Source organism: Pseudophryne corroboree, chromosome 4 (genome assembly GCF_028390025.1).
Source record: "Pseudophryne corroboree isolate aPseCor3 chromosome 4, aPseCor3.hap2, whole genome shotgun sequence".
Classification (NCBI taxonomy): domain Eukaryota; kingdom Metazoa; phylum Chordata; class Amphibia; order Anura; family Myobatrachidae; genus Pseudophryne; species Pseudophryne corroboree.
Window position 1 is genome coordinate 405765159 of NC_086447.1, and position 26490 is coordinate 405791648.

General features: G+C 40.0%; 1 protein-coding gene across 5 annotated transcripts in view; it reads left to right on the plus strand.

Moving 5' to 3' along the window:
* Positions 1–26490, plus strand: part of ADGRB3 (adhesion G protein-coupled receptor B3) — a 1362616-nt gene that overhangs the window by 1285969 nt on the left and 50157 nt on the right. For all 5 annotated transcript variants that reach the window (XM_063916752.1, XM_063916755.1, XM_063916756.1 and 2 more), the window contains one exon: positions 10476–11119. In XM_063916752.1, the coding sequence (XP_063772822.1) occupies positions 10476–11119 (644 nt within the window). The remainder of the gene's footprint in view (positions 1–10475; positions 11120–26490) is intronic.

The window sequence follows — 26490 nt, forward strand, 5'->3', positions numbered from 1 at the left end:
CAATAATCGTTACACCACTTAAAAACTGCCTCAATATGTGTATTGTACAAAATTGATATATCCTGCAAATTTCTTTCTTTCACTAGCCTATTTCTGATTGCTGTAATAACAAATGTTACCTCATACAATGATTATATTATAGCTTTTTCAGTGCATCAAAAGGAAAGTAATGCATTTTTAACAACACAGTGTATTTGCTATTATTATTTAAGTCAACGTTTATCTAATATGTAATTTTTACTAGATGAGGTCACCTGGTTAAAAATTTTTTTTTTTTTACTGTGTTTCTGAACATCTTCCTTAGAAAGCCAACAATAAATCACTGCACTAGTATCTTTCTTGCTAGGCTGTTTTTTCTTTAGACCCTAACTTAATCTATAAAATATTTTGTAATGTTAGCAATCATAGTGATATTTATTTGCACCAAAACAAAAGTGTTATTTTTATGGATTATGTTTTATATAGTAAGTGATTGAAGATACAAAATGCAACTCTGCTAAAACATTTGTGTGTTAAGATGAGGCACAAGAGGATTTCATTTTCCGACAAAAGGTCAAACTAAGAAATACTGTCCAAGAAAGATATAAACAAACAAAAGTTCTATAGCCCTTTTGGTTATCAAGTGACAAAAAGCCTATTTATTTCCAACTCTATATTTATTGTAATATATAATTTCTATGCTACTGTATACCAGAACAATACTAGCCATTCTACCTGTTCTTCGCACGGGAGTTTCTGAGTGTTAAAAATTTGGTGAATCTATAGAGATGTAAATTTGAGATGTCTTAATGTACAGTTGTGCTCATAAGTTTACATACCCTAGCAGAATTTGTGATTTTCTGGCCATTTGTCAGAGAATATGAATGATAACTCACAAACTTTACTTTCACTCATGGTTAGTGGTTGGGTGAAGCAATTTATTGTCAAACAACTGTGTTTACTCTTTTTAAATCATAATGACAACAGAAACTACCCAAATGACCCTGATCAAAAGTTTACATACCCCAGTTCTTAATACCGTGTATGGCCCCCTTTAACATCAATGACAGCTTGAAGTCTTTTGTGGTAGTTGTGGATGAGGCTCTTTATTTTCTCAAATGGTAAAGCTGCCCATTCTTCTTGGCAAAAAGCCTCCAGTTCCTGTAAATTCTTGGGCTGTCTTGCATGAACTGCACGTTTGAGATCTCCCCAGAGTGGCTCAATGATATTGAAGTCAGGAGACTGAGATGGCCACTCCAGAACCTTCACTTTATTCTGCTGTAGCCAATGACAGGTCGACTTGGCCTTGTGTTTTGGATCATTGTCATGTTGGAACGTCCAAGTACATCCCATGCGCAGCTTCTGGGCTGATGAATGCAAATTTTCCTCCAGTATTTTCTGATGACATGCTGCATTCATCATGCCATCAATTTTGACCAAGTTTCCAGTGTCTTTGTAGCTCACACATCCCCAAAACATCAGCGATCCACCTCCGTGTTTCACAGTAGGAATGGTGTACCTTTCATCATAGGCCTTGTTGGCTCCTCTCTAAATGTAACGTTTTCTGGTTGTGGCCAAAAAGTTCAATTTTGGTCTCATCACTCCAAATGACTTTGTTCCAGAAGTTTTGAGGCTTGTCTCTGTGCTGTTTGGAGTATTATAAGCGGGATGCTTTGTGGCATTTGCGTAGTAATGGCTTTCTTCTGGTGACTCGACCATGCAGCCCATTTTTCTTCAAATGCCTCCTTATTGTGCATCTTGAAACAACCACACCACTTTTTTTCAGAGAGCCCTGTATTTCAGCTGAAGTTATTTGTGGATTTTTCTTTGCATCCGAACAATTTTCCTGGCAGTTGTGGCTGAAATTTTAGTTGGTCTACCTGACCGTGATTTGGTTTCCACAGAATCCCTCATTTTCCACTTCTTAATTAGCGTTTGACCACTTCTGATTGGCATTCTCAATTGCTTGGATATCTTTTTATATCTCTTTCCTGTTTTATACAGTTCAATTACCTTTTCCCACAGATCATTTTACAATTCTTTTGCTTTCCCCATGACTCAGAATCCAGACACGTCAGTGCAGCACTGGAAGAAAGATGCAAGGGTCTTTCAGGAGTACAGAAACTCACTGCCCTTTTATACACACACACACTGATTACAAGCAAACAGATCACAGGTGAGGATGGTTACCTTTAGTAGCCATTCAAACCCGTTTGTGTCAACTTGTGTGCATGTTATCAGGCCAAAATCTCCAGGGTATATAAACTTTGATCAGGGTCATTTGGGTAGTTTCTGTTGTCATTAGGATTTAAAAAGAGTAAACACAGTTGTTTGACAATAAATGCCTTTACCCAACCACCAACCATGAGTGAAAGAAAAGATTGTGAGTTATCCTTCATATTCTCTTGACAAATGGCCAGAAAAACACAAATTCTGCTAGGGTATGTAAACTTATGAGCACAACTGTAAGTAAATATTAATCCATGGTTCTTGACATTACCCGAGGAGCACCCATAGCATTTTTGTAGTTTATTAAATTCTACCCACTGGAGGTGCAATACAAATTGTGGTCCATTTGGGTGTTATCTTTCACACAACGCAAGCCACACATTGGTAATGGTGTCATTATATCAAACCCCTGTTCATCCTTTTAGGGTGGTTTATCAGAATTCTAATTACATGGTTTTCCTATTTCCCACCTGAAGAATATCTATGTTAATTTCAGCTTCCTAACATATTGGGAAGTAATTTATTTAGTGATGAGTTAGTCAGTCAGTGAGTGATACCCCTTTCACATAGAACCCAGGAATTTTAAACGGGTCCTTCCCAGGTGTGACCCACCATTGGACCCTTACACACTGGCTTCCCGACCCGGCAACATGCCGGGTCAGGTTGCCATCGGGGGCAGGGGTCATGGCAGCATTGGGGGCAGGTGCAGAGGCCAGCTGGGAGATAAGAAAATCTACATGTTGCCTCTGCCTATACTGTGAACGGGTGTCTCGGGTCGCATCAACCCAGCAACCCATTCACACGCACCTGACCCGGTAATAATCTGGGAATAAACCTTCTTTATTCCTGGGTTGAATTACTGTGTCAGGCTACCTGGGAATTCATCAGTGACCCCTTTCACACTGCACAGTGACACACGTGTGAAAGGGGTATGGGTGAGAGATACAATAAAAAGTGACAGGACCATTTTTGTAGTCAATGAAATTCTACATACTGGATGTGCAATCCAAATTTTGATCTGATTGTCCATTTGGGTGTTATCGTTCACGCAATGCATGCCACGCATCGGTGATGATGTCATTATGTCAACCCCCTTTTCATCCCCTTAGAGGAGAATATATAATTTATTTTATAAAATCAGTGTGCAATTAAATCAAGAAGTGCAGCTGTTGTGTATGCAACACTAGTGTACATCCAGAACACTTGTGTATATAAAAAGAAGAGTTGCAAACACCAAGAACGCTCTTAAGATAAAATAGTAACCTTGTGAAGATGGTATAACATTCACATGCATACAGAATATAAGGAACAATAATCACCCTATGTTATTTTTCAGAGGGTAAGTAGGTATTAAGTCCTCTGGTCCTCTTTAAATTTTCTTTGTCCTTAGATATAGGATCTGTAAATAGAATGTGACCACCTTCCACACAATGTTTAGCAGAGTATGGTTGATGACAGACACATAAGTACAAATATAGTGCAGTATTCCTTTAGAAAGAGTGGTTTTAATTCAACAATGCATTTACAAAAGACACAGGTTAAAACAGCATGTCAAAAGAATCCCCAAGAAGGCACACAGGTCGGGGTTAGGCTGACCCTGATGTCGTTGATATGGATGACCAGACAAGTAGATTACCCCAATTACAGATAGAGAGGTTATATCCAGGGAATACCACCATAGCATCACCAGGTCCTTGCAGTCCAAACAGTTGGGAGAGACACCTAACACATGTACACTTCTGATGAAGGACTTAAAGTGAGAAAAGTGTTTCCAAACATCTTGGAGAAGTAACCACATATCTTCTGTGGATAACAAAGCAAAACAGTACGGCTAGGGTGTGTTCCAGAACAGGCGCTCAGCAGCTATGGTATAGCAGACCTCACGAGATGTCACCACATCTCCAAAACAACAAATACTACCACAAAATCAGAGATCTGTGTTTATAACCACAGCGCTTTAACACAAAATTATAGACAAATAAAAATCACCATAACGTCCCTTAATGAAGGTTCCTGTGATGGAGTCGTCAAAGCGAATGTTCTGATGGAATTTCTCCAGAGTATAGTAACATGTAAGGGAATAAAAATAAAGACCAATGTGTAGTAGATTCCTTTTATGTATCCACAGTTCTTAGTGTATTTTTTATATGATAAAGAGGTGTCTTAGGAGCGTACCCCACTCACACTTTGATTAAGAAGCTATAAGCCCATCAAGGTTTCTTTGCCCAATGCCGTGGCCTCGCCCACTTGAACTACGCCCGGCGTGATGTTTTAGGATGGAAATATATATAAATTAAGCGTACCCAAGAACTCACACTCGCAAGGTGGGTGTTAAACACATCAAGGTATCTTTAGTATGGAAAGGAGTGAAATATGGGTCCACTCAAGCGTACCCCAACTCACAGTGCACGGTGCGATGATACTCCCATAAAGGTATCTTTCAGTTCTGTTTCCCAGACTGTGTTCATAAAGTGGTAATGTTGGCTCCCCAAAGACACTCACTCTCCTCAAGTGGAAGCAGGGGGGTACACAAATGTAATAAAAATCACAAATATGAACACTTAAAATGGAGTCCATCCATAAAATAAACAAATAGAAAAATAGCAGCAAAAATCGGCAAAGGGGTTAAAAGTTCCAAAGCAGCAGAAACGTTTTTGTTTGAAATATCCAATAGGTAAATAACTACTCACACTCCTGTTGTCAACATGTTTCAGCCCTGGCCTGGGCCTTTATCAAGACAACCCAGGCATTGGGCAAAGAAACCTTGATGGGCTTATAGCTTCTTAATCAAAGTGTGAGTGGGGTACACTCCTAAGCCACCTCTTTATCATATAAAAATACACTAAGAACTGTGGATACATAAAAGGAATCTACTACACATTGGTCTCTATTTTATTCCCTTACATGTTACTATACTCTGGAGAAATTCCATCAGAACATTCACTTTGAGGACTCCATCACAGGAACCTTCATTAAGGGACGTTATGGTGATTTTTATTTGTCTATAATTTTGTGTTAAAGCGCTGTGGTTATAAACACAGATCTCTGATTTTGTGGTAGTATCTTCTGTGGATGTATATTTGCTCAAATCCTTCTGTCTCTCCATGTAATCACAGTCTCGATGGTGAAATCAAGACTCTATGTTGGCCATATCACCACTTCCAAGACTCCTTTTTCTTTTTTACACCAAAGATAATTCTTAAAGACATTGGCTGTATGTTTCAGGTCATTGTCCTGCCGCAGAAATACATTTTTTAGCCAATCAGATGACTCCCTGATGGTACCGCATGAATGATAAGGCTGTTTACCTTCCAGGTGTTATTTATAAACTAATTACATGCTATTAATTAGGCTCATTCAATGTTAATCCAGACATTGTGTTGTTTTAAGATTTATCACCCCCGGGAGGTTGTTGTCATTTTTACATGCATTTAAGAAAATAAATGTTTTAATTTACTCTGGTTGTCCAGCGCCACTTGTTAATTGTTTTATTGGTTGTGTTTTAAGGGATTGGCAATTCCCTTTTTCAAGAGGCTGCTGACAACCAAGTGCAGTGCTATTCACCTGAGCGCATAGCTTTTTCCACAGATAAGTACCTGCCTGTATTTCTTAGCATTGAGGACACCATTAATCCTGACCAAATCCCCAACTCCATTTGCTGAAAGCAGCCCCAAAATTGCAAGGAACCTCCACCATGCTTCACTGTTGAATGCAGACACTAATTATGTACTAGTCTCCAGTCCTTCGACGAACAAACTGCCTTCTGTTACAGACAAATATTTCACATTTTGACTCATCAGTCCAGAGCATCTGCTGCCATTTTTCTGCAACCCAGTTCTTATGTTTTTGTGCATAGTTTTGTCACTCGGCCTTGTTCTACATAGAAGGTATGGCTTTTTTGGCCACAATTCTTCCATGAAGACAATTTGTGGCTAGACTTTTCTGAACAGTAGAAGGGTGTACATGGGTCACACTGGCTTCTGCCAGTTCTGAGCTGATGTCACTGCTGGACATCTTCCAGTTTTAAAGGGAAGTAAGCATGATGTGTGTCACGACCAGCCAATTCTCCAGATACATCAATCTGAAAATTGCCACCAGTGACTTATGGTTACCTCAATATGTGTGATTAATGAAAACCTAGTAACTGCCACCAGAAAAAGTTCCTTTAGTGATACCAAAATAGGTAAGTTCTTACTCTTACCTTCATACAGAATTATTAATTGCACATTTCCTCACACTTTGGTAGTAGATTTGGACTCACATGCTTGTTAATCCACCTAGAGACAAAGAGAAAACACTAGAATTAATTATCTTTTAATTCAAACAAAATAATCCAAGGTATGCTTAAAACAAAAAGATTACAAATATGGACAAAAATACAGTACATGAAACCCATAAAACAAAAGAAAATAATATCTCAGAAGCCTAACACTTACACAATGAATTTAGAAATATTGATGTGGAAGATTTCTTAGCATGGCTACATTGTACTTTTTCTTCAGCTCCACTCCTCCCTCCTACCTTTGTGTTTTTTAATTAGCTCACTGCTGGACAAGGGACATGTAAGGGATAATGTCCTTCCAAGTCTGTAACTCAGTAAATAGGGGAGGGGCATTTAGCCCAGATGGGACATGATATTCCATTCTCCTTAAGAAGTTCTACTTTAATGTATTACTACTGGCCTAGCATGACCAGGTCTGGTTGTTTGAGGAAGAAGTTTTTGATCCCCAAACATTTATGACTGGTACAAGATAAGAGATCAATATCTGTTCCCTGAACATAAATTTCTCCTTCAACCATTTCCCTGGATAAAGTTAGGTTGACTTCAGGACACAGTTTAGCAGCCATGTTGTTCTAGCAAAGGGTATTTTCATACTCGTACATTAGAGACAATCCTGACACTGCTGTCTGCATGTAAATGTAACATCCCCATCAAAATGTGTCTTTCATCTGATGCACTAAGGAGGTAATTCAGACCTGATCGTAGCAGCAATTTTGTTAGCAGATGGGCAAAACCATGTGCACTGCAGGGTAGGCAGATATAACGTGCAGAGAGAGTTAGATTTGGGTGTGGTGTGTTCAAACAAATCTAAATTGAAGTGTGAAAATAAAGCAGCCAGTATTTACCCTGCACAGAAACAAAATAACCCACCCAAATCTAACTCTGCACATGTTATATCTGCCTCCCCTGCAGTGCACTTGGTTTTGCCCATCTGCTAACAAATTTACTGCTATGATCAGGTCTGAATTAGGCCCTAAGTTTCCTTGGCCGACAACGTCATCTACGGTCCTCAATGTTGCCTGTTTCTTTTTGCTCCAATGCTGAGAAATACAGGCAGGTACTTATCCACCATGCAATAACATCAGGGAGGAGATTGTTTTGCTCCAAATTTATTCTGCAGCAGGACAATGTCATTAAAAACTATCTTTAGTTTAAAGTAGGACAAGGAGTCCAGGAAGTGGTGATATGGCCCCCACAGAGCCCTGATCTCACCATCATCGAGTCTATCTGGGATTACATGAAGAGACAGAAAGATTTGATCAAGCCTACATCCACAGATGATCTGTGGTTAGTTCTCCAAGATGTTTGGAACAACCTCCCTGCCAAGTTCTTTCAAAAACTGTACCTAGAAAAATTGATGCTCTTTTGAAGGCAAAGGTTGGTCACACCAAATATTTGTTTTAGATTTCTCTGCTGCTCATTAACTTTGCATTTTTTTAATTGATAAAAATAAACTATTAATACTTTTATTTTTGAAAGCATCCTTACTTTGCAGCATTTTTTACACATCTGCCTAAAACAATTGCATAGTATATGTAAACATACAGTACCTCCCAACTTTGTAGCTTTCCAAGGCCGGACCCTTTACCAAAGGCATCCGCGCTACCAGAAGTGGGTGGAGCCTTGGGAAAATGGGTGGAGTGTCAGGGAAATTATCCTCATCTACTGCTGCTGTGTGCTTCCCCTAACTCCCCATTCACTTGCCACGGGACACTGCCGGCCACAATTGGGACAGCTGGACAGTCCCAGGAAAACGGGACTGTCCTGCTGAATGTGGTACAGTTGGGAGGTATGTGTAAATGTGTTTAATGCCACAACTGTTTACGAGCAATGAGCCAGATTAATCCATAGCTAGATTCACAACAGCTATGTCTTTGTAAAGATCCTGTGCATACACAGACAAACATTGGAGCTGTATGTAAACCATCAAGTTTGTGTACAGGACATCTCTGAGTTAGGCCCTACATCTTACTGCTAACAGTAGGGGTGTGTTTTTCAGCATTTCACAGACTTGGAGGAGTTGCTGGCTGCTGCTTCTCCATGTCCGCACCAAGGTGCTACAAGTGAATGCACAGTCACAGGAGTCCACAGGTTTGGGACCATTAAAAACATGAAATTAGTGATTAAATCACTCATTAAATGATTTGGGCACCCCCTAACTATTGCACCTTAGAGGACCACCAAGTGGTGTGATTCTAGGTTTAAGTAATGGCAGCTCCACCCAGGGTTGGACATGTGCTGAAAAACAGGCTGGGCCTTTGGCTCATGCATGACAAGGGGGTATTACATAAGTTACAGGGGCCTGACCTCACTGCACGCCCCATCTCTCTTTATTCTGAGTGATTTAGCAGAGTACTGGGAGCTGGAGCTACTCAGCTATGTCCTGTCTTTATGTGTCCTGGGCAGCCGAGCAGATTGGCAGGAGGCAGAGCTGCTCGGCCAGCTTTTGTCTCTTTGTGCCATGCAGCTGAGCAGAGCTGATTGGCCAGGCTTTAAGGCCTTCTGGTATTTGCCAAAAGTGCAAGATGGCAGTCCGCACCTGGATACATATATAAGGGGTACCTAAATATTTTGGAAAAGAGGACATGGGAGGTCAAGGGGGAGGTTTTATGACAAAACAAAATCCCAACTCTATAACCAAGTATGTTAAAGGTTACTGCAGTAGGTAAGGTACTGTACATATCAACTATATTTTTATTGATTTCTCTATTTGATGTTGTAATTTTAATTATTATTATTATTATTATTATTATTTAGTCTTTAAGTTGCCAGATAATCTGCTGCATCATACAATAAGGAAAAGAGCATAATTATCAATGCTTAAGGCATAAGACATAACAGGCAAAACAAAAATGAACATACCGGAAGTATAAAGGCATAAGTCACATTTAAAGCTGAAGAACTGTATAAACACAATGAACAGTGCATAAGTCATAAAACTAGGGGAAATTGAGAACATGCATGAGATTAGGGTCCAGTATGCACATGTTGAAAATATGGGGACATGCAAGTGTAAAAAGCAAAGAGGGCCATTTTTGGCAAAGCTTGCAAGCTAAATGGTGGTGGTGGGGTCTTAAGAGAAAGTGAGTGAGGATGTACAATAGCTATAAAGCTGGTAGGCTAGTGGGGGAGGTGTAAGGAGGTGAACTGATGGTTTTAAGCCAATTTAACATTAACCATCAAGTACTGTCTTGAAATTGCAAAATAAGTTTTCAATTTAACATTTGTCCTTATCAGAATCCCAGTAAGGACAAATTATATATATATTTTTTTCTTCTCCTTGTTGAGAGCTTTTCTGTATCCGCATTTACTTAATTTGTAAAATAATGCATTTATGAAAAGAGGCATAATATTGCAGCATGTATTATTTGTACAAAATGAAATGCTGCAAGACTAATTGCAAATGCAATGCAATGAAATTTGTTGTGACTAGCAGTGTCCTCATCGCCAATGATGGATTCTCAGAATTCACATCAATAGACCCTTTTTTCAGGCCATCAGCCTTTTAGGCATCTTCCTCACATGGGATATTAAAACTGGCCATATGTTATTCACAGCGCTTGTGCCCTTGAAAGTATAACAAAGAAGAATAACAGCAGCCAGAAATAGTATAGCTTTGGGTTTTGTGCTGGAATTTGTATTGCAAAGCTTAATGAATTAATAATATTAATGTGTATATTGCTGTGATATTTCAGGTAGCATGCATTTTGTAAATCTAAAATTTTCCTCTTTTAATGATGACTTGAAGGACACAGGTAAAAACAATCACATGTTTCACTTGAACAATCATTGCAGACAAGTAAATTATGAACAGAAGATTGAATGTCAAATGTGATCAAACTAAACTCATGCATGTTAACAAACTTGCCAAAAATGCTTTTTGACCAGAGCATTTTTATGAAAAATATTATAGGGATGCCACTTTATATGCTGCCAATAATATGTGCATCATTTTAACGGAAATATAATACTTTTCAATTTGCAGTTTTACACAAGGATATTGGCCCCTGCAGAGCTGCTACAATAACAGGAACACTATCCAGGATTTCGCTAAATGACGATGAAGATGAAAAGGGGATGAACACAGAAGGAATGAGCTACTCTACCTTGCCGGGAAACATCATTTCTAAAGTTATTATTCAACAACCATCTGCTTTGCACATGCCTATGAGTATGGGTGAGATGGCTGATCAGTGTCTTAAAAAAGAGAATAGTGAATTAAGACGAACTGTGTACTTATGCACAGATGACAACCTTAGAGGTGGAGACATAGATATGGTCCATCCCCAGGACAGAATGATGGAGAGTGACTATATTGTAATGCCAAGGGGCTCTGGAAACATGCAGTCACAAATGAAAGATGAGAATAAAATGAACATAGCTATGGATACGTTGCCTCATGACAGACTATTACACTACAAAGTCAATCCTGATTTTAGCATGAATCCAGCTGTAATGGAACAATTTGGTATAAATTTAGACCAGCATCTTGTATCTCAAGAACACATGCAGAGCCTTCCTTATGAGCCTCGCACAGCAGTAAAGAACTTCATAGCCTCAGAGATGGATGACAGTGCAGGATTGTCAAGGAGTGAAACAGGTTCAACAATATCTATGAGCTCTCTAGAGGTTTGTAACTTCCAATTTTCTACATTTCTTCCAGACTTCTAACTGCCTTTCTGTATGAATGTATTCTAATTGCAGGTATAGATGCAGCGATCCTCACTGTGATAGATAGATAGATAGATAGATAGATAGATAGATAGATAGATAGATAGATAGATAATTATATTGGATTTCTACAGAGGATCTTTATGTTTTGGGATACAATGTGTCAAAAGTCTTCCAGATGTAATTAAATTAACCTTAACAAAATATTAATTGCACAACATATCTATGCACCCAACACAGTAGCCTTAATAATATTTATTGTTTTTGTGTTGCTACATTTTTACATAGAAACATATAATTTGAAGGCAGATAAGAACCACTTCACCCATCTAGTCTGCCCTTTTTTTAAATTTCAATGCTACAGTACTTGATCTTCAGTTCTTTGTAAGGATATTCATATGAGTTTACCAAGCATGTTTAAAATGCTCTGTTTTAGCCTCTACTACCTCTGATGGGAGGCAATTCCACCTATCCACTACCGTTTACAGTATGTGAAGTACTTTTTCCATAGATTTCCCATGAAGTTCTAATACTTCTCTTCGCTTGAATTTTTTTTCCCTTCTGTGCCTTGTTAAAATCCTTTATATAGTTGAAAGTTTCTATCATGTCCCCCCTTTCCCTTCTCTGCTCCCCTTGTTTAATTTGAAAAATTTGTCTATTGCATATAACAAGCATAATACTGTACCTCTCCTATACAACATAAATGTACAACTAACTCATAGAGCTACAGACAAGCACAATGGACCCTCCTGAAACAACACTTCTGCTTTGAATATAAACTCATTTGAATATAAATATCAGAATGATACTGACTCCAAGAAATAATGACAGTAGACCTTACATATACGTCGTTCATTAAGCCTAGCTTGTATAGTCCATTGTATAGGCTTGGGCACTGAACTTTATCTCTCCATTCTGTTATCACTTGATTGCGGCATGTGTTTGTTCACCCAGTCAACACAGAGAAGCCCCCACTGCTCTCACAAAGGTGAGAGACACCTAATGAAAAAATACCTAAGGGGTTTATGGATAGTACAGATTAGACTGCACACTGCACATTCTGCATGTTTCAAACTGCATGCACAATACAAAGGTAATGGGAAATGTGCACTTCAAAGTAAACATTTGAAAAGTGGTGACAATGTTGCTGAGCTACATAGTAAATATGATCATTTAATATTCTGCAACAATATCTCAACAATTCAGAACCTTTATTTTTACATAAAGCAGTGGCGTATCTATAATGGGTGCAGTGTGTGCGGTGCACACGGGCCCCTGGGTCCAGAGGGGGCCCTCACCGCACACACTGCACCCATTTCGTCTATACAAACCTTTCTGGTTTCCATCGGTGTCTCTGTGTGTGGCCCCCTCTTCCTCCGTAGCTGGCAGCGCAGTTAGTGCTCTAAACACTAGAGAGACACTGGCACTGTGCCAGAGTCTAAAGTGCTAGTACAGGTCTCCAGAAAAAGTGCCACCGCACCATTTTCCCAGACACCTGCGCAAGCGCTGTTGTCTCTGGCACTGTGCCAGAGTCTCTCTAGTGCTCAGAGCACTAACTGCTATGGAGGAGGAGGGGGCCTACACACAGAGACTGCACACGGGTCCCCTCTTCCGTAGATACACCCCTGACGTAAAGCTATTATATCATATCAATGAATGGCTGCTAAACCAAACGATACCACTAGCCAAATCTATTCAGTTGCAGGGATTTAAGGGGTGCCTTAAACACTTATAAATGACATAATGGTGTCTTTTCATCATAACTAAAAATTATTAGTAGTAAATTAAGTTTAAAACTCATATTATTTATCCATTCATATTTAGTTCTACTTAATTAACTGTGGCATTCATCTTTTCTACTATACATGCAGATGTGTCCTCAAACATCTAGCCTCAAAATGCCATGCAGCCAGAGACAGATTGAGGTTCTCATGGGCCTGGAGCTGAATTTTATGAAGGGCTTACTGTGTGCCACTGCAGCGGGTGTGAACAGCATGGTGGGGGTGTGACTACTGATATAAGGGTGTGGCCAATGATGTGGGTTGTGGTTAGCACTATGTAGTGCATAGCTATTCACCTACCTTTGACCACCTCAGTGTACCTCCCCTCTTTGCTTATATTAGGCATACATCACCTGTTATATTATTGACCACTGAATAAAACATACATAAAAAAACACACAAGCTATATAGTTCATTAATAAAATGCAACCACCAAAAATGAAGAAAGTATGTCAAAGAAAAGCCAAAGCAATGTTAATTGTTTTCTTTCACGTGTGTGTGTGTGTGTGTGTGTATATATATATAAATATATATATATATATGTGTATATTTATATATTACACATATATAAAAAACAATAGGTTAGAATCCACAGCACTCATACATCTGCAGTGCCAGTGGTATTGTGACCACACCATTTAAATAAAATAAAATAAAAAATTATATGGAATACAAACATATTACTGGTGGCTGGGATCCCGGCTGTCATGATCCCAACAGCGGGATCCTGGCCACCAGTCTCCACACAGCAGGACGAGTCCTAGAAATTCCCTTGTGGGCACAGTGGCTCACTGCGCTCACCAAAGGTTATATTCTCCCTCTATGGGTGTGGCGGACACCCATTGAGGGCGAAAAGCCTGTGGCACCAGGATTACGGTGGCGGAATTTCACCACCGGTTGTGATTCTGGAGTATGCATTGTGAACGCCGGTATCCTGACAGGTGGTCTAGTTATTGCCTCCCATGTATGTATGTATGTATGTATGTATGTATGTATGTATGTATGTACACTATACAAATATATATATATATATATATATATAGTATATATATATATATATATACAAACAGTAAATTCAGCACTCACCAAAGCAAGCTCACTTATCTTCACAATATCAATAAATAAATGATGGGGTTTAGTTAGTGAATTGGCCAATGCACAGAAGTCTTCAAACCGCTCGCCAAGGTACCCCACCTTCATGCAGGTCCTGCACTACCACAGAGTCTTAAAAATTAAAACCTGGCAACTGTATCACACATAACATAACTGTATTGGCCAATTCACTAACCAAACCCCGATAATTTATTTATTGATGTTGTGAAGATAAGTGAGCTTGCTTTGGTGAGTGCTAAATTTACTGTTTGTATATATTTAAGTAGGTGGCCATGGGCTACATGCACCCCACCCTATGAGTGGTAAGTGCAGACATTGCACCCTGCTTCTGGGGTGGCGAGTGCTGTGGTTTTATATTTGTATATTGCAGGGTTAATCTTTGGTTAACTCTTATTAACTGTGGCCACAAGCTTTTTCATGCACCTCTATGTAAACTCAATTATCCTACACCTGTGTCAGCTGTTCCTTAGTAATTTATCAGCCAGTGTCAGGTGACTAGTGTACCTTCAAAAGCCATAAAGTGTAAGGCAGGTACACATTAAACCAAGTAGGCATATTTGCAGTTATGTTATGTGTGATACAGTTGCCAGGTTTTACTTTTTAAGACTCTGTGGTAGTGTAGAACCTGCATGAAGGTGGGGTACCTTGACGAGTGGTTTGCAGGCTTCTATGCATTGGCCAATTCACTAAATAAACCCCCATTATTTATTTATTGATGTTGTGAAGATAAGTGAGCTTGCTTTGGTGAGTGCTGAATTTACTGTTTGTATATATTTAAGTAGGTGGCCATGGGCTACATGCACCCCACCCTATGAGTGGTGAGTACAGACATTGCACCCTGCTTCTGGGGTGGCGAGTGCTGTGGTTTTATATTTGTTTGTGTGTATATATATATATATATATATATATATGTGTGTGTGCAAGATAATAAAATGTCTTTATTGTGCAGACATAATACTTACCAAGCTAACTATACACACTGAACTGTCCATGGTGCCGCTTCAGTGCACATGATGACATCACAGGTCTCACAATATTCAGCATCATGTGAACAAAGCACACTAGGGTAAAGTACACCAAACAGTACAAACAATAGAAATATATATATATTTTTATTATTTTTCTGTTTTTTTAACATGCAGCTTGTTTCAAACTGCGCGGATCACAGAGCTTATAGATGCACGTGAACAAAGTGCACTATGATAAGTTGCAATAAACAGTACAATTTACAGCAGAGTACAGCGCAGCATGCAGCAGCATGGCCCCTATACAGTCACTATATAGAGCACAGCCTCTTGTGAGTCTTGACACAGCACAGCAAATATAGTAGAGTATAGCGCAGCACACATCAGCGTGCATTAGTGTGAAATGGTGCAGAGTCCCAGCCACAGCACTTTATATATAATCTAAGTCCCCGGAAGATGATGTTCGGCCTCAACGTGGGATCAGAGACAGATCCCTAATGCCCGGTTCGGTCTGGATTCCTTGGAATCTGGACCGCTCTTCTCTAACTAAAATAAATAAATTATATATATATATATATATATATATATATGCACACACACACATACAGAGAGAGAGAGAGAGAGAGAGAGAGAAGTATGAGGTGCCTTTATTGTGTCATTTTCATCATGACTGTTTTTTATATTACGCTTGGAGTGCCGCACCTAACACGTCTGATTCATTCATATGTGGGGGCAACCAGCTAGGTATTCTATTATAAGGACGTGTCAGACCCCTTGGTTTATATATATATATATATATATATATATATACTGTGTATGTGTATATATATATATATATATATATCCAAATTGAAGCGGCACTCTGATTCTCCACAAACTGTGCAAAGCAGCAACAATGCTTTAATGATCAACATTTGGGGGTTTCCCCCTTCATCAGGATATATATATTTATTTAATATCTACATATTTATATATGTATGCGTATATATTAAATAATATATAGAAGATATTATACTGTATATCTCTTTTTTAAACAGTGCCTGTCCTAATGTACTTATCATATTAAAGTGCAGCAGGTCTGTCACCTTACCTCATTCAGGAGGCTCAGACCTGCCACCGCTGGGCCGCCTTTACTGTGCTGTTAAGCTGCTATCAGTGTGAACATGTGACGTCCCAGTCTCGTGCTCGTGGCCGTGCCACTGTCTATGGAGTTTTTACTCACCATGGCCGGGATGCTGGGCATCACTTTTGTGACGTCTCACGCTGGGACGTCACATGCGCGGAGGACTGGAGTCATTGTGTGTAGGCGGTGTAGGGAAGGCTCGGGAAATATTCCACTGTGCCGCCATCGTAGGTTAAATGTCTATGCCGCATGCTGCATTTTTGATCCTCAAGCCTGGTGGGAGGTGTTGTGGCCAGGGTGGGGGGCGGGGTTTTGGATGACCACTGGCAGAGTTAGACTGCAGTAGAAGGTTGTTTTTTCTACCTGTCTACTGCAGCATTACAATCTGCAGATGCTCTGTGCCTATTTGAACAGTTGGCCTGGAGCTGCAGCTCCACTAGCCCCATTGTTAATCTGGCCCTCATGCAGCATGAGACGGCACAAGGTTCCATGCAACTCTGCTAAAGTCTAATGTATTTTTTTTTTACAAAGATGCATCTTAGTTGTGACTAGGATGTACAGTATAAGGAGACTGTGCTTTATAATTTGATGTACAGTATGACACTTGTATATTGTGTATGAGTGTTTATAGGGCCTAATTCAGACCTGATCATAGATGTGCTACATTTAGCACATCTACGATCGGTCTTCAGACATGCAGGGGGACGTCCAGCACAGGGCTAGTCTACCCCGCATGTCAGGCCCAACCCCACCTCGCACAAGTACAAAAGCATCGCACAGCAGTGATGCTTTTGTACTGGAAGAGTAGCTCCCAGCCAGCGCAGCTCCTGCACACTGGCAAGGAGCCACTTGTTGCTGCCTGGGCCGCAGTGGCTGCATGTGACGTCATGCAACCGCCACAGCCCGCCCCTGCATTGCCTGGACCATGCCCCCTAAACGGCAGCCAAAACCCACCAGCCTGCCCCCTCCCACCCAGTGCCCTCATTTGCCTGTCAGGCAGAGGCGATCACAGGGCTAAGACAACCGTTGGCTGTCTGGCATGCACCGGCACACTGCGGCGCCAGCGCATGCTTAGTTTAGACCTGATCACTGCCATGCGAAAACATCAGAGATCATGTCTGAATTAGCCCCATGGAGCAGAACAGAACTTGTGTTAGAAAAAAGCTGCAGCTGCTACATTATAGCACATTGTATATATAGTCAGAGACTCCATCGCACAGAGATATACAAGTGTCATATGTCAAATTAATTAGCACAGTCTACTCTTGTACCCCAGTTGCATTGTTTTGTGACAAAAATACATTTTCTGCAAAAAAGACGACCAACTCTAGAAAATTCACACATGACCTAGCATACCAAGAGGGGCTATTGGGAGTGACTGCAGCAAAGATGTTTGAGGACATATATGTAAGGGGTTTAGATTAATTTGCAGGCTTTCAGGATGCCGTTGGTCAGAATACCAACCCGCTTCCTCCCGATGGTGAGAATCTAAACAGGGGAAGGTAAGTATACTTACCTTCCCCCTCCAGCAGCCTAATCCTAACCCTCACCAGTCGTGGCTAAACATATACCCCCCTTCCCACAGCCTAACTCTAGACCTCCCCCCGCAGCCTAATTCTAACCTTCCCTGGGTGGTGCCTAAACCTATCCCCCCAGGGTGCAGCCAAACCCTAATCCTCTCCCCTTCAGCCTAAACCTAACCTCTCCCTGCTCCCACAGCTTCCCTCTCCGGCGTGGAGGTGGCTGCTCATTTGGGATCCTTGCTGTCAAGATTTTGGCACCATACTGGAGATCTTATTTGGAATGTCGGTGTCAGCATTCTGAATAGTGTCGGGACTCCGATATCGGTATTCTGACTGTCATGATTCCAACAGCTGGGATCCTGACCAGATTTCTCTATAAGTACAGTATCTCTTCTGAAAAGCTGTAATTTTTTAAGCGATAGCTTTTCAGAATAGAGATACTTTTCTCTGCTTTCTTTAACTTAATGCTGCTCCAGCACTACTGATTAGAGCTGTGTTAAGTGTATATAATATATAAATATATACAAAAGTACACAGAGAATTTTTTTTATTTTTCAGTACACTTTTCTCTGTTCTCCCGACCACTGCATGCTGCTGCTGACGGGAACCATTTCCCCTCTGTCTTTTCCCAGGTGGCACTTGTAAGTGCTTCTTCAATTGTTTTATTTTTTTATTGTTTATAGTAAATAAACAGTTAAATAGGCACTTACAAGAGCCATCAGGGAACAGACAGAGGTATGACGCTTCCAATCAGCAGCAGTATGCACTGGCAGTTAGAACACCTTGCATCAGGAGGAGGGAGCAACAGAGGGGGGTGGAAGTGGAGCTCAGAGTTACTGTAAAGTAAGTAGGCATGTATATCACTCTGCTACACAAGCTGCCATGTAAACAACTTGTAAAGCCATTCGGGGCTGTACACCATCTGAAGATAGCATATAGTAACATAATCAAATTCTGGGAAAAAATATATATTTTTGGAATTTGATGAATAGCCTAACTTTTACATCAGTGGAAACTATTATTTCTACATTAATAGAAATTATCGTGGCAGAACTGTAACTAGGAGATATCAGTGAAATGTCCTGCGGTACTAGGTTAATGAATGGGGCTGTCACTACAAAATTACAAAAATAAGAAAAACATGTGGGAAAAATGCTAATTATAGAATGATGAATGGACCCCATTGTCACAAGTTCGGGGTTCTAGTTATAAATAAAGTAAACTAACACTGAGTGGTAGCAACTGACATGAAGAAAGCAGCAATTCACCTGTGAAGCTGCAAGTTATAATGTCACACTATCCATGCTCCATATTATGCTTAAAGTAACACCTGAGCGATGGGCTGCTAGCACACCTTATGCATTGGCGTTTCTATAATGGGTGCAATGTGTGCGGTGCACACGGGCCCCTGGGTCCAATGGCGGCACACACTGCACCCATTTTAATACTTACCTTTCCGTAGTCCAGCGTCGGGTGCTGTGGATGCGGCAGAATTCACCGCTAAAATTGGTATATGGATCATTGTGGGAGCCATGTTTCTGTAGACCTGAGCATGCGCAGTATACTCCGGCACAATGCTGTAGTCTACAGTGCCATACAGAGGAGGGGCCCCACCCAGAGGTGCACATGGGCCCCCTCCTCTGTTAAAACACCCCTGACCTTATGAATTGTGGAATACTTACATAAGTACAGTATGATAAATAAAAAGAAGAGGGGCATACAAATATGAAAAATCCAACAATGTCACTTTTGAATTTGAACAGTCTAAAGAGTATTAGCCTCAATATGTGATAAATAAGTTTTTACTTTTCAGTAGTTATATTTGCAATATGAATTAATTTTTGTTTGTTTCTTATAAACAAAAAGCTCCTTAAAAGTTGTATATACTAATCAGATACAGATATAGAGTAAAAAAAAATGTTGTTTTTTTAATATGAGTTAAATCATACCTCCCAACATTGGTGTGGGGCATTGGACAAACACAGGGGTGGATGTAGAGAACAAAATGACGGGGTGGGGGCATCAAGGCATCATAATATGGGAAGGTGGGAGGAGTCTCTTCTCTGCGTGCCGAAGGCACGCAAGCTTCTGGAAAAGTGTGTGTGGCATAGTAACAAGGAGTGCGGCCTCACAGGTAATTCCATACCACCAGCATATTTTTAATAATAAGAAACACATGTATTGGCTTCCACTGGAGAAAAAAAAACACATTACTCCTCACGAGAATAAAATAAAACAAATTGGCCAACACAGGAACATTTTTAACACATTACCCCCACAGAAAAAAAAACACATTGGCCCTCACAGGAAAGGAAACACATTGGAAAAACAAACACATGAGCCCTGATAGGAAAACAATCACATTGACCCCCAAAGGTTAAAATAAAACACATTCTCCCCCACAGTAAAAACAAACATTGGGTAACAGAGGAAAAAACAAAATACATTGCCCCCCTCAAGAAGAAAATAAAATGCATTTGCCCCCACAGGGAAAACAAAAATTGGCCCCACACACACTTAGGCCACCACAGGGAAAAAATACTCCCCAGACCAAAAAAGACTGACCTGACCTGTCAGTAGCAGAAGTCATGGGTGGTACAGGTCTGATTTTTGAAATAGTCATTGACACACAAGGATAGATTTTACCTATTGCATAATGGTCCACCAAATTGCTAGGTTCTTTATGGGTTGTATGATATGATTACACAGCAATGTTGAAAGACAAAATGTGAGGTTATGTGTACTGTACAGAGAGGGTGTGATTAGATAAGATTAGATAGGGAAGCATTGAAGGTTATGTGGGTGGGTCTGGAATGTGATAGGCTTGTCTGAAGAGATGAGTTTTCAGGGAACGTTTAAAGGTTTCGAGACTGGAGGTGAGTCTTATTGTGCATGGGAGGGCATTCCACAGAGTGGGTGAAGCCCGGCTAAAGTCCTGTAATTTTTGAGTGGGAACAAGTAATACATGTGGTTGAGAAACGCAGATCTTGTGCAGAGCGGAGATGTCTGGTAGGGAGATATTTTGAGATGAGTGAGGAGATATATGTTCGTGCAGTTCTATTAATAACCTTGTATGTAAGTAACTATTTTATATTGAATACAGTAGAATACAGGAAGCCAATGGAGGGACTGACAGAGCGGATCTGCAGACGATGAACATCTAGCAAGGAAGATTAGCCTTGCAGCTGCATTCAAAATGGATTGTAGTGGTGAGAGCCTATGTTTGGGAAGACCAGTAAGGAGACTATTGCAATAATCAATGCAGGAGATAATGAGAGCATGGATTAGAGTTTTTGCAGTGTCTTGTGTAAGATAAGGACGTATTTTGGATACATTTTTAAGATGCATGTAACATGATTGAATGTGTGGAACAAAGGACAGTTCAGAGTCAAGGATAACCCCTAGGCAGCGAGCTTGTGGGGTAGGGTGGGTAGTCACATTGTCAACAGTTATGGAGATATCAGGTTGGTAACTACTCTTGGCTGGTGGGAAAATAATTTATTCTGTTTTGGAAATGTTGAGTTTGAGGTGGCAAGATGACATCCAAGATGAAATGGCAGACAGGCATTCTGTGAAACGGACCAATACAGATGGTGATAAATCTGGGGAGAATAGGTAGATTTGAGTATCATCAGCGTACAAATTATACTGAAATCCAAAGGAGCTGATCTTATTAAGGTCATTGAGGAATGCTTTGTTGGATACCTGACTTTACTGAACCCTCCAGAGGCTGAGATATAGCAATGAAAAGTACCTCCAGATACAAACGGATCAAGCTCTCAGTATATTGTCTGTGATGACAGGGTAGGGACAGTATTCATATATACATCTTTTAACAGGTTTGATGTTATTATACACATTTATAAAAGTAGCTATAAACGTTATAAAGATCTGACCAAGTCTGTATAGATGTGTCCAGGTCTGTATAGGAAAATATAAACGAAAGAAAAAACTTATGGCGCATAATCTTGTGCACCATGTATATGATCACATATAAGCTGCTACTTCGTGTACAAGGTCATTTCAGGAACCTTTTTAATAAGAAAATACAGATGTAAACACTAGTTTACCAAGAAGCGCTGCTTGGATGGATTTTTCAGTATACTTGATTGGGGGGAGGGGTCTGGACTGCATATGCTGGCTGTTTATAATGGGATGTGCTACCTAGCTGGGACTTAGTACTACAACATAGAAACAAGACAGCAGGTGCACCATACAACCATTGAAATTAAACTAAAATGAATCATGCATCATAGCTGAGGCTCTTGGCATAAAATTGGCCAATATAATGAGCTTGCTCACCAATCATCAAGGTGACCTCATTAGGTAGGTGCCTAACATTATAGTGGTTCACCTCTGAGGAGCAGGGCACCCCCAAACAACCCAAGCCACTCCCCCCAGCGCACAACACAAATAAAGGATAGCAGTGAAAAATCAGAGTGTTAGGTAAGTGAAAGTAGCTGCTGAGTGTTGAGCGGGGTACACACTAGAGCGATGTTGGAATGATATGCCTTTTTGTAACAACATATTGCCTACATAACTCAGTGTGTATGGGGATTGCACGCTCCTGTGGTCACTAGCAACAGACGCTTGGTTGGATGTGCCATCCAAGTGTTGTCGCTAGCATCTTGTAGTATGCTAATGAAGGATGGAAGATGTTTGTTCTGACCTTTATTAGCATCACCCCAGTGTGTACACGCGATCTGGGCTGACCGGGATTCGTTCCAACTTCAGAACAAGTCCCCATCGCTCTAGTGTGTAACCTGCATTAGAAAGAGAACAGCAGTAAATTATCAGTGTTAAAAAAGTGAGGCTTGCTGATCAATGTTAAGTGTTTAAAAATTGAAAGATGTTACAAAAACAAAAAAAACAAACATGGAGTGCTATAGGTGTTAAAAATAAATGTAAGATGTTGATGCCCCAATGCGGCCCAACCAGAGCAATCCAACGAGCCCCATGCCCAAACAGTTCAGCCCTCAACTAGGTTGCTCTACAGTTATAAAAATCTTACCTGTTGCAGTCAGCATATGCTGGGTCCCTATTTAAAGGCCTTGGAGACAGTGGTGCCATGCACCCCAGAGGCAAACCCCTATAATGTTAGGAACATACCTTATGAGGTAACCTTGATGATTTTATGCCAAGATCCTCGGATATGATGTATGGTTCAGTTTGTTGTAATACCAAGGGTTGTATGGTGCACCTGCTTTCTTGTTTATATGTTTTTTTTAATATACTATAATGAACAGATTAACAAAATACTAAATATAAAATCAATTTATTACCACAGACACATATGGCCTTATGAATAAAAATAACACATAAAAAACATAGACTCATAAACATAGACATAAAAAATACATATAAAGAAGTGGTAAGCGACTGTATATTCTTAGTAAGTTAATAGCCATATTATTAGCAATTAATAGTCATTCAGTACTTCCCTGTTAGTAGTTAGTAGTCAGTTTAGCTCCTCATTCCACTAAGATGGTTAGTCACTTTCCTGTTATGTTAATATAATCACTTGCAGTATAAGCATGATTCAATATGAACTATGGCTGTAAAAGCATCCACTCTTGTTACCTCCATTATATGGCACAAACGGGGCTATACAATCATGGAGTCCAATGTACAAATCAACAGAAAGCAGACAGAATCATAGTGACCTCTCAAGCATAGAATAGGGAGCAATAAACTGCAACTCATGTAATGCGTTTCCATGCCTCTCAGCACTGAGTATTCAGCTGCTTCCTCAGACATCTGACGTGTCCTCCACCATTCCAAGAGTAGAACCTATGGCACATAGTTGCCATCACTAATGTCAGCAATCACACGTGCACAGTAAAGGCTCTATGGAGTTTTAGGGCATACGCAGTAGCAAAAATATGTGATCAACTGCACAAACATCACTATAGCATCCACCTGTTAATTGGGCTCTGTGATTGATTGTATTTTGTGGAACCTGGCTCACAGGTCATCACTGCCTAGGAAAACAAAACGGTGGACATTATTATTGATGCTATTTTTAATGTGTGCATTATTCTAGGTGTTATTATTTGATGTGTGCATTATTATTTAAGGCTGTTTTTGACCACCTTGATGCCTGCTGATTGTTAGGAATGAGTACCTGCTGCCCTGATTATTCAGAGTTTATTGATGCCATGCAGTGCAGTTATCGCAACAATACATTTTGCATTAAGTTTCAATTAATTGATGCTGGTAGTTCACTGCTAGGTAAGTGAATGAAAAGTAGATATCAGTTCACAAAAGTATGGCCACCCCTGTTATAGGGCATGTGATGAAAGCTCAGGTTTTTGTTGCTTCATATGTAACAGTAAGGCTTCACTGTCATAGTGTTATCTACACAAGCCAAAGCATTTAAATACATTTTAGAAAAGCAGAATAAACTCCTTTTTAGGGAAATAACAATAAAGGGGTTCACCACTACTTGATACATGTACCCCTTGTCTGCTACCAGTCCTCTTCCTACAACCCTTTAACATCAGGAGTGCATGGCATCCATTCACAGCTTCTCTGCTATGCAGAGCAGCAGTGAAAAGACTTACCTCCCCAACTACCGAACTATCGGGACTGCTTAGTCTCAAATCAAGACTGTTCTGCTGAAGGGGAGGTATGATTAAATTATTCTGTTTTATCCATCTTTTCTGGAATATCGTTTTTCCTCATGATATAATATTTCTCTTTATCTGCCATCCATCTCTATTATTTTTTTTTGTCATTTTCATACATTGCCAGCTGTTTATAAAAGACAGTTACCCAGGAAAAAGGTCTGTAATCTATAGCTGAAATCAGATTTTGATTCTTATTTTTTTAGTTCTAGTTTTACTCCAGAGTATTTTATTTGTTTATATGCCCCAGTTTTTTTCTTTCACAGTTCTTGTCTACAATACATTTTAATGCACTGCATTAAATTTGTTAGCGTGTCGATAATTCATTTCTGTTTTATTTTTCCCTGATATACTTTGTCCATTCCCCACACATTAAAATTCATATTAAAAATGTGTCTACTTTTGTTAATGGAAGAAACAATGATTCAAATCAAGCAATGATTAAAATGTAATGTAATGAGTCACATATTATATATGAATAGTATGTAAATACAGATGCAATATATATGGCTTTAATAGAAAAATGAAGGTACTGAAAGCTGGGGTCCGGCATGATATACCGACAGACGGGATGCTGGCCGTCAGTATACCGACAGCAGCATCCCATCTACCGTAATACCAGCAATGAGTGCTCCTGCAGGCTCGCCACACTGCGGACCCGGTGGTAAGCTTTGCTCGCCACATGTTCTATTCCCACTTGGTTAGTGGCTTGGACCCACCAACTAAGTGGGAATTAGGGGTGGGGTTTGGTATGATGGCTGTCAGCAAAATGCTGTCGGGATTCCGGTGTCGGTCTCCTGAATGCCGGGATCCCGACCTCTGGCATTTTGACTGCATCCTGAAAGCTGTATTAGTCTCTTGTATATTTATGACTTCTCCTGCTTAATAGTTAGACTTTTGCCCTGTAATATATATGTAGTGTGGCTAGAGTTGAAAAGGTATAGCAATGGTAGAGGTCAATGGTGCATAGTTGTCTACTCTAGTGAAATATCCAGAAGACTTCCATATTTCAGGGATCTCTCCCAGACTCACAAAAATGTAGACAAACTTCCTGCATCCACTCAGTAGGGAGCAGAGGGTGTTAGGCCATAATAAACCAATTCAACACATCATGCCCAATGCACAATCCACCTGCACCTGCTCTCAGTGATCTCCAGGAGTGCTTCAGTAAGGTACTGTACTATGGGCCTAATTCATGTTTCTACGTTATTGCATTCGCAATTGAGATTTTTTTTTAGGCTTTAGAACTGCTAATCTTAGCAAGTGAAGCTGACGCCCAGAAAAGATGATAGCTGCACACCGGAGCCATTGCAAATTCAATCACAACTGCATACACATATGCAGACTATACTCAAGGACGAGAGCCATCATCTGCTGCAGTTGCCCTATGGTCATGCAGACTAGCTGCAGCAGTAGCAACACTGGCGCCATGTTCTCGATATATATGATCGCCGCTGATGGCAAGTACATGCCCTGAAACTGGCCATGGCGTGCCTGCCTTTTTGCTGCCACTCCCTGTTACATCCCCTTAACAGTCCCTTCCTGTCAATCACTTTACGATAAAAATCTCAGTGCGATCGTTGCGCATGTGCAGTCTGCAGATAATCACTCACTTGCGTGAACATCAGCAATTGCGTACAAACATGAATTAGGCCCTGTATTTGTAACTTTGAAGTGAAGTGCCATGTGAAAACTTTTTATCCATATGAATCACCTTCCATCTAAATGTATGTTTTAATAAATGTACATATTTTCCGTGAGCCTTGATACTTAAACCTTGTTGAAGAAAACATTTATAATGTATAAAAAATGCACTCATATAATATGTTTAGTATTCCAAATAGTAAATCAAATAAAGTGCTAAAATTAAGTATTTATTGATGCTGGAATTAAAATCAGACACACAATGTTACAGTATTTTTTGACTATGAAATTAAGAATGCAGTATAGAACTTTGTACAACACATGCAATTTATTGCAATTCTACATGATACTGTATGTGACATTGCTTGGGGTAAACTGTTTGAATTCCCTAGTTTTAAAATGTTATCTGGCTGTATTTGCAAATATTTTCAGTTTCTTCACAATTACATACTGTATACACTTCAGTTAAAAGTTAGAAGTGCTGTGGAGATTGTACTATGTAGTATGAAAAATATTGAAGGCGCTCTATGTGAGGTACAGTATAGTTAATATTA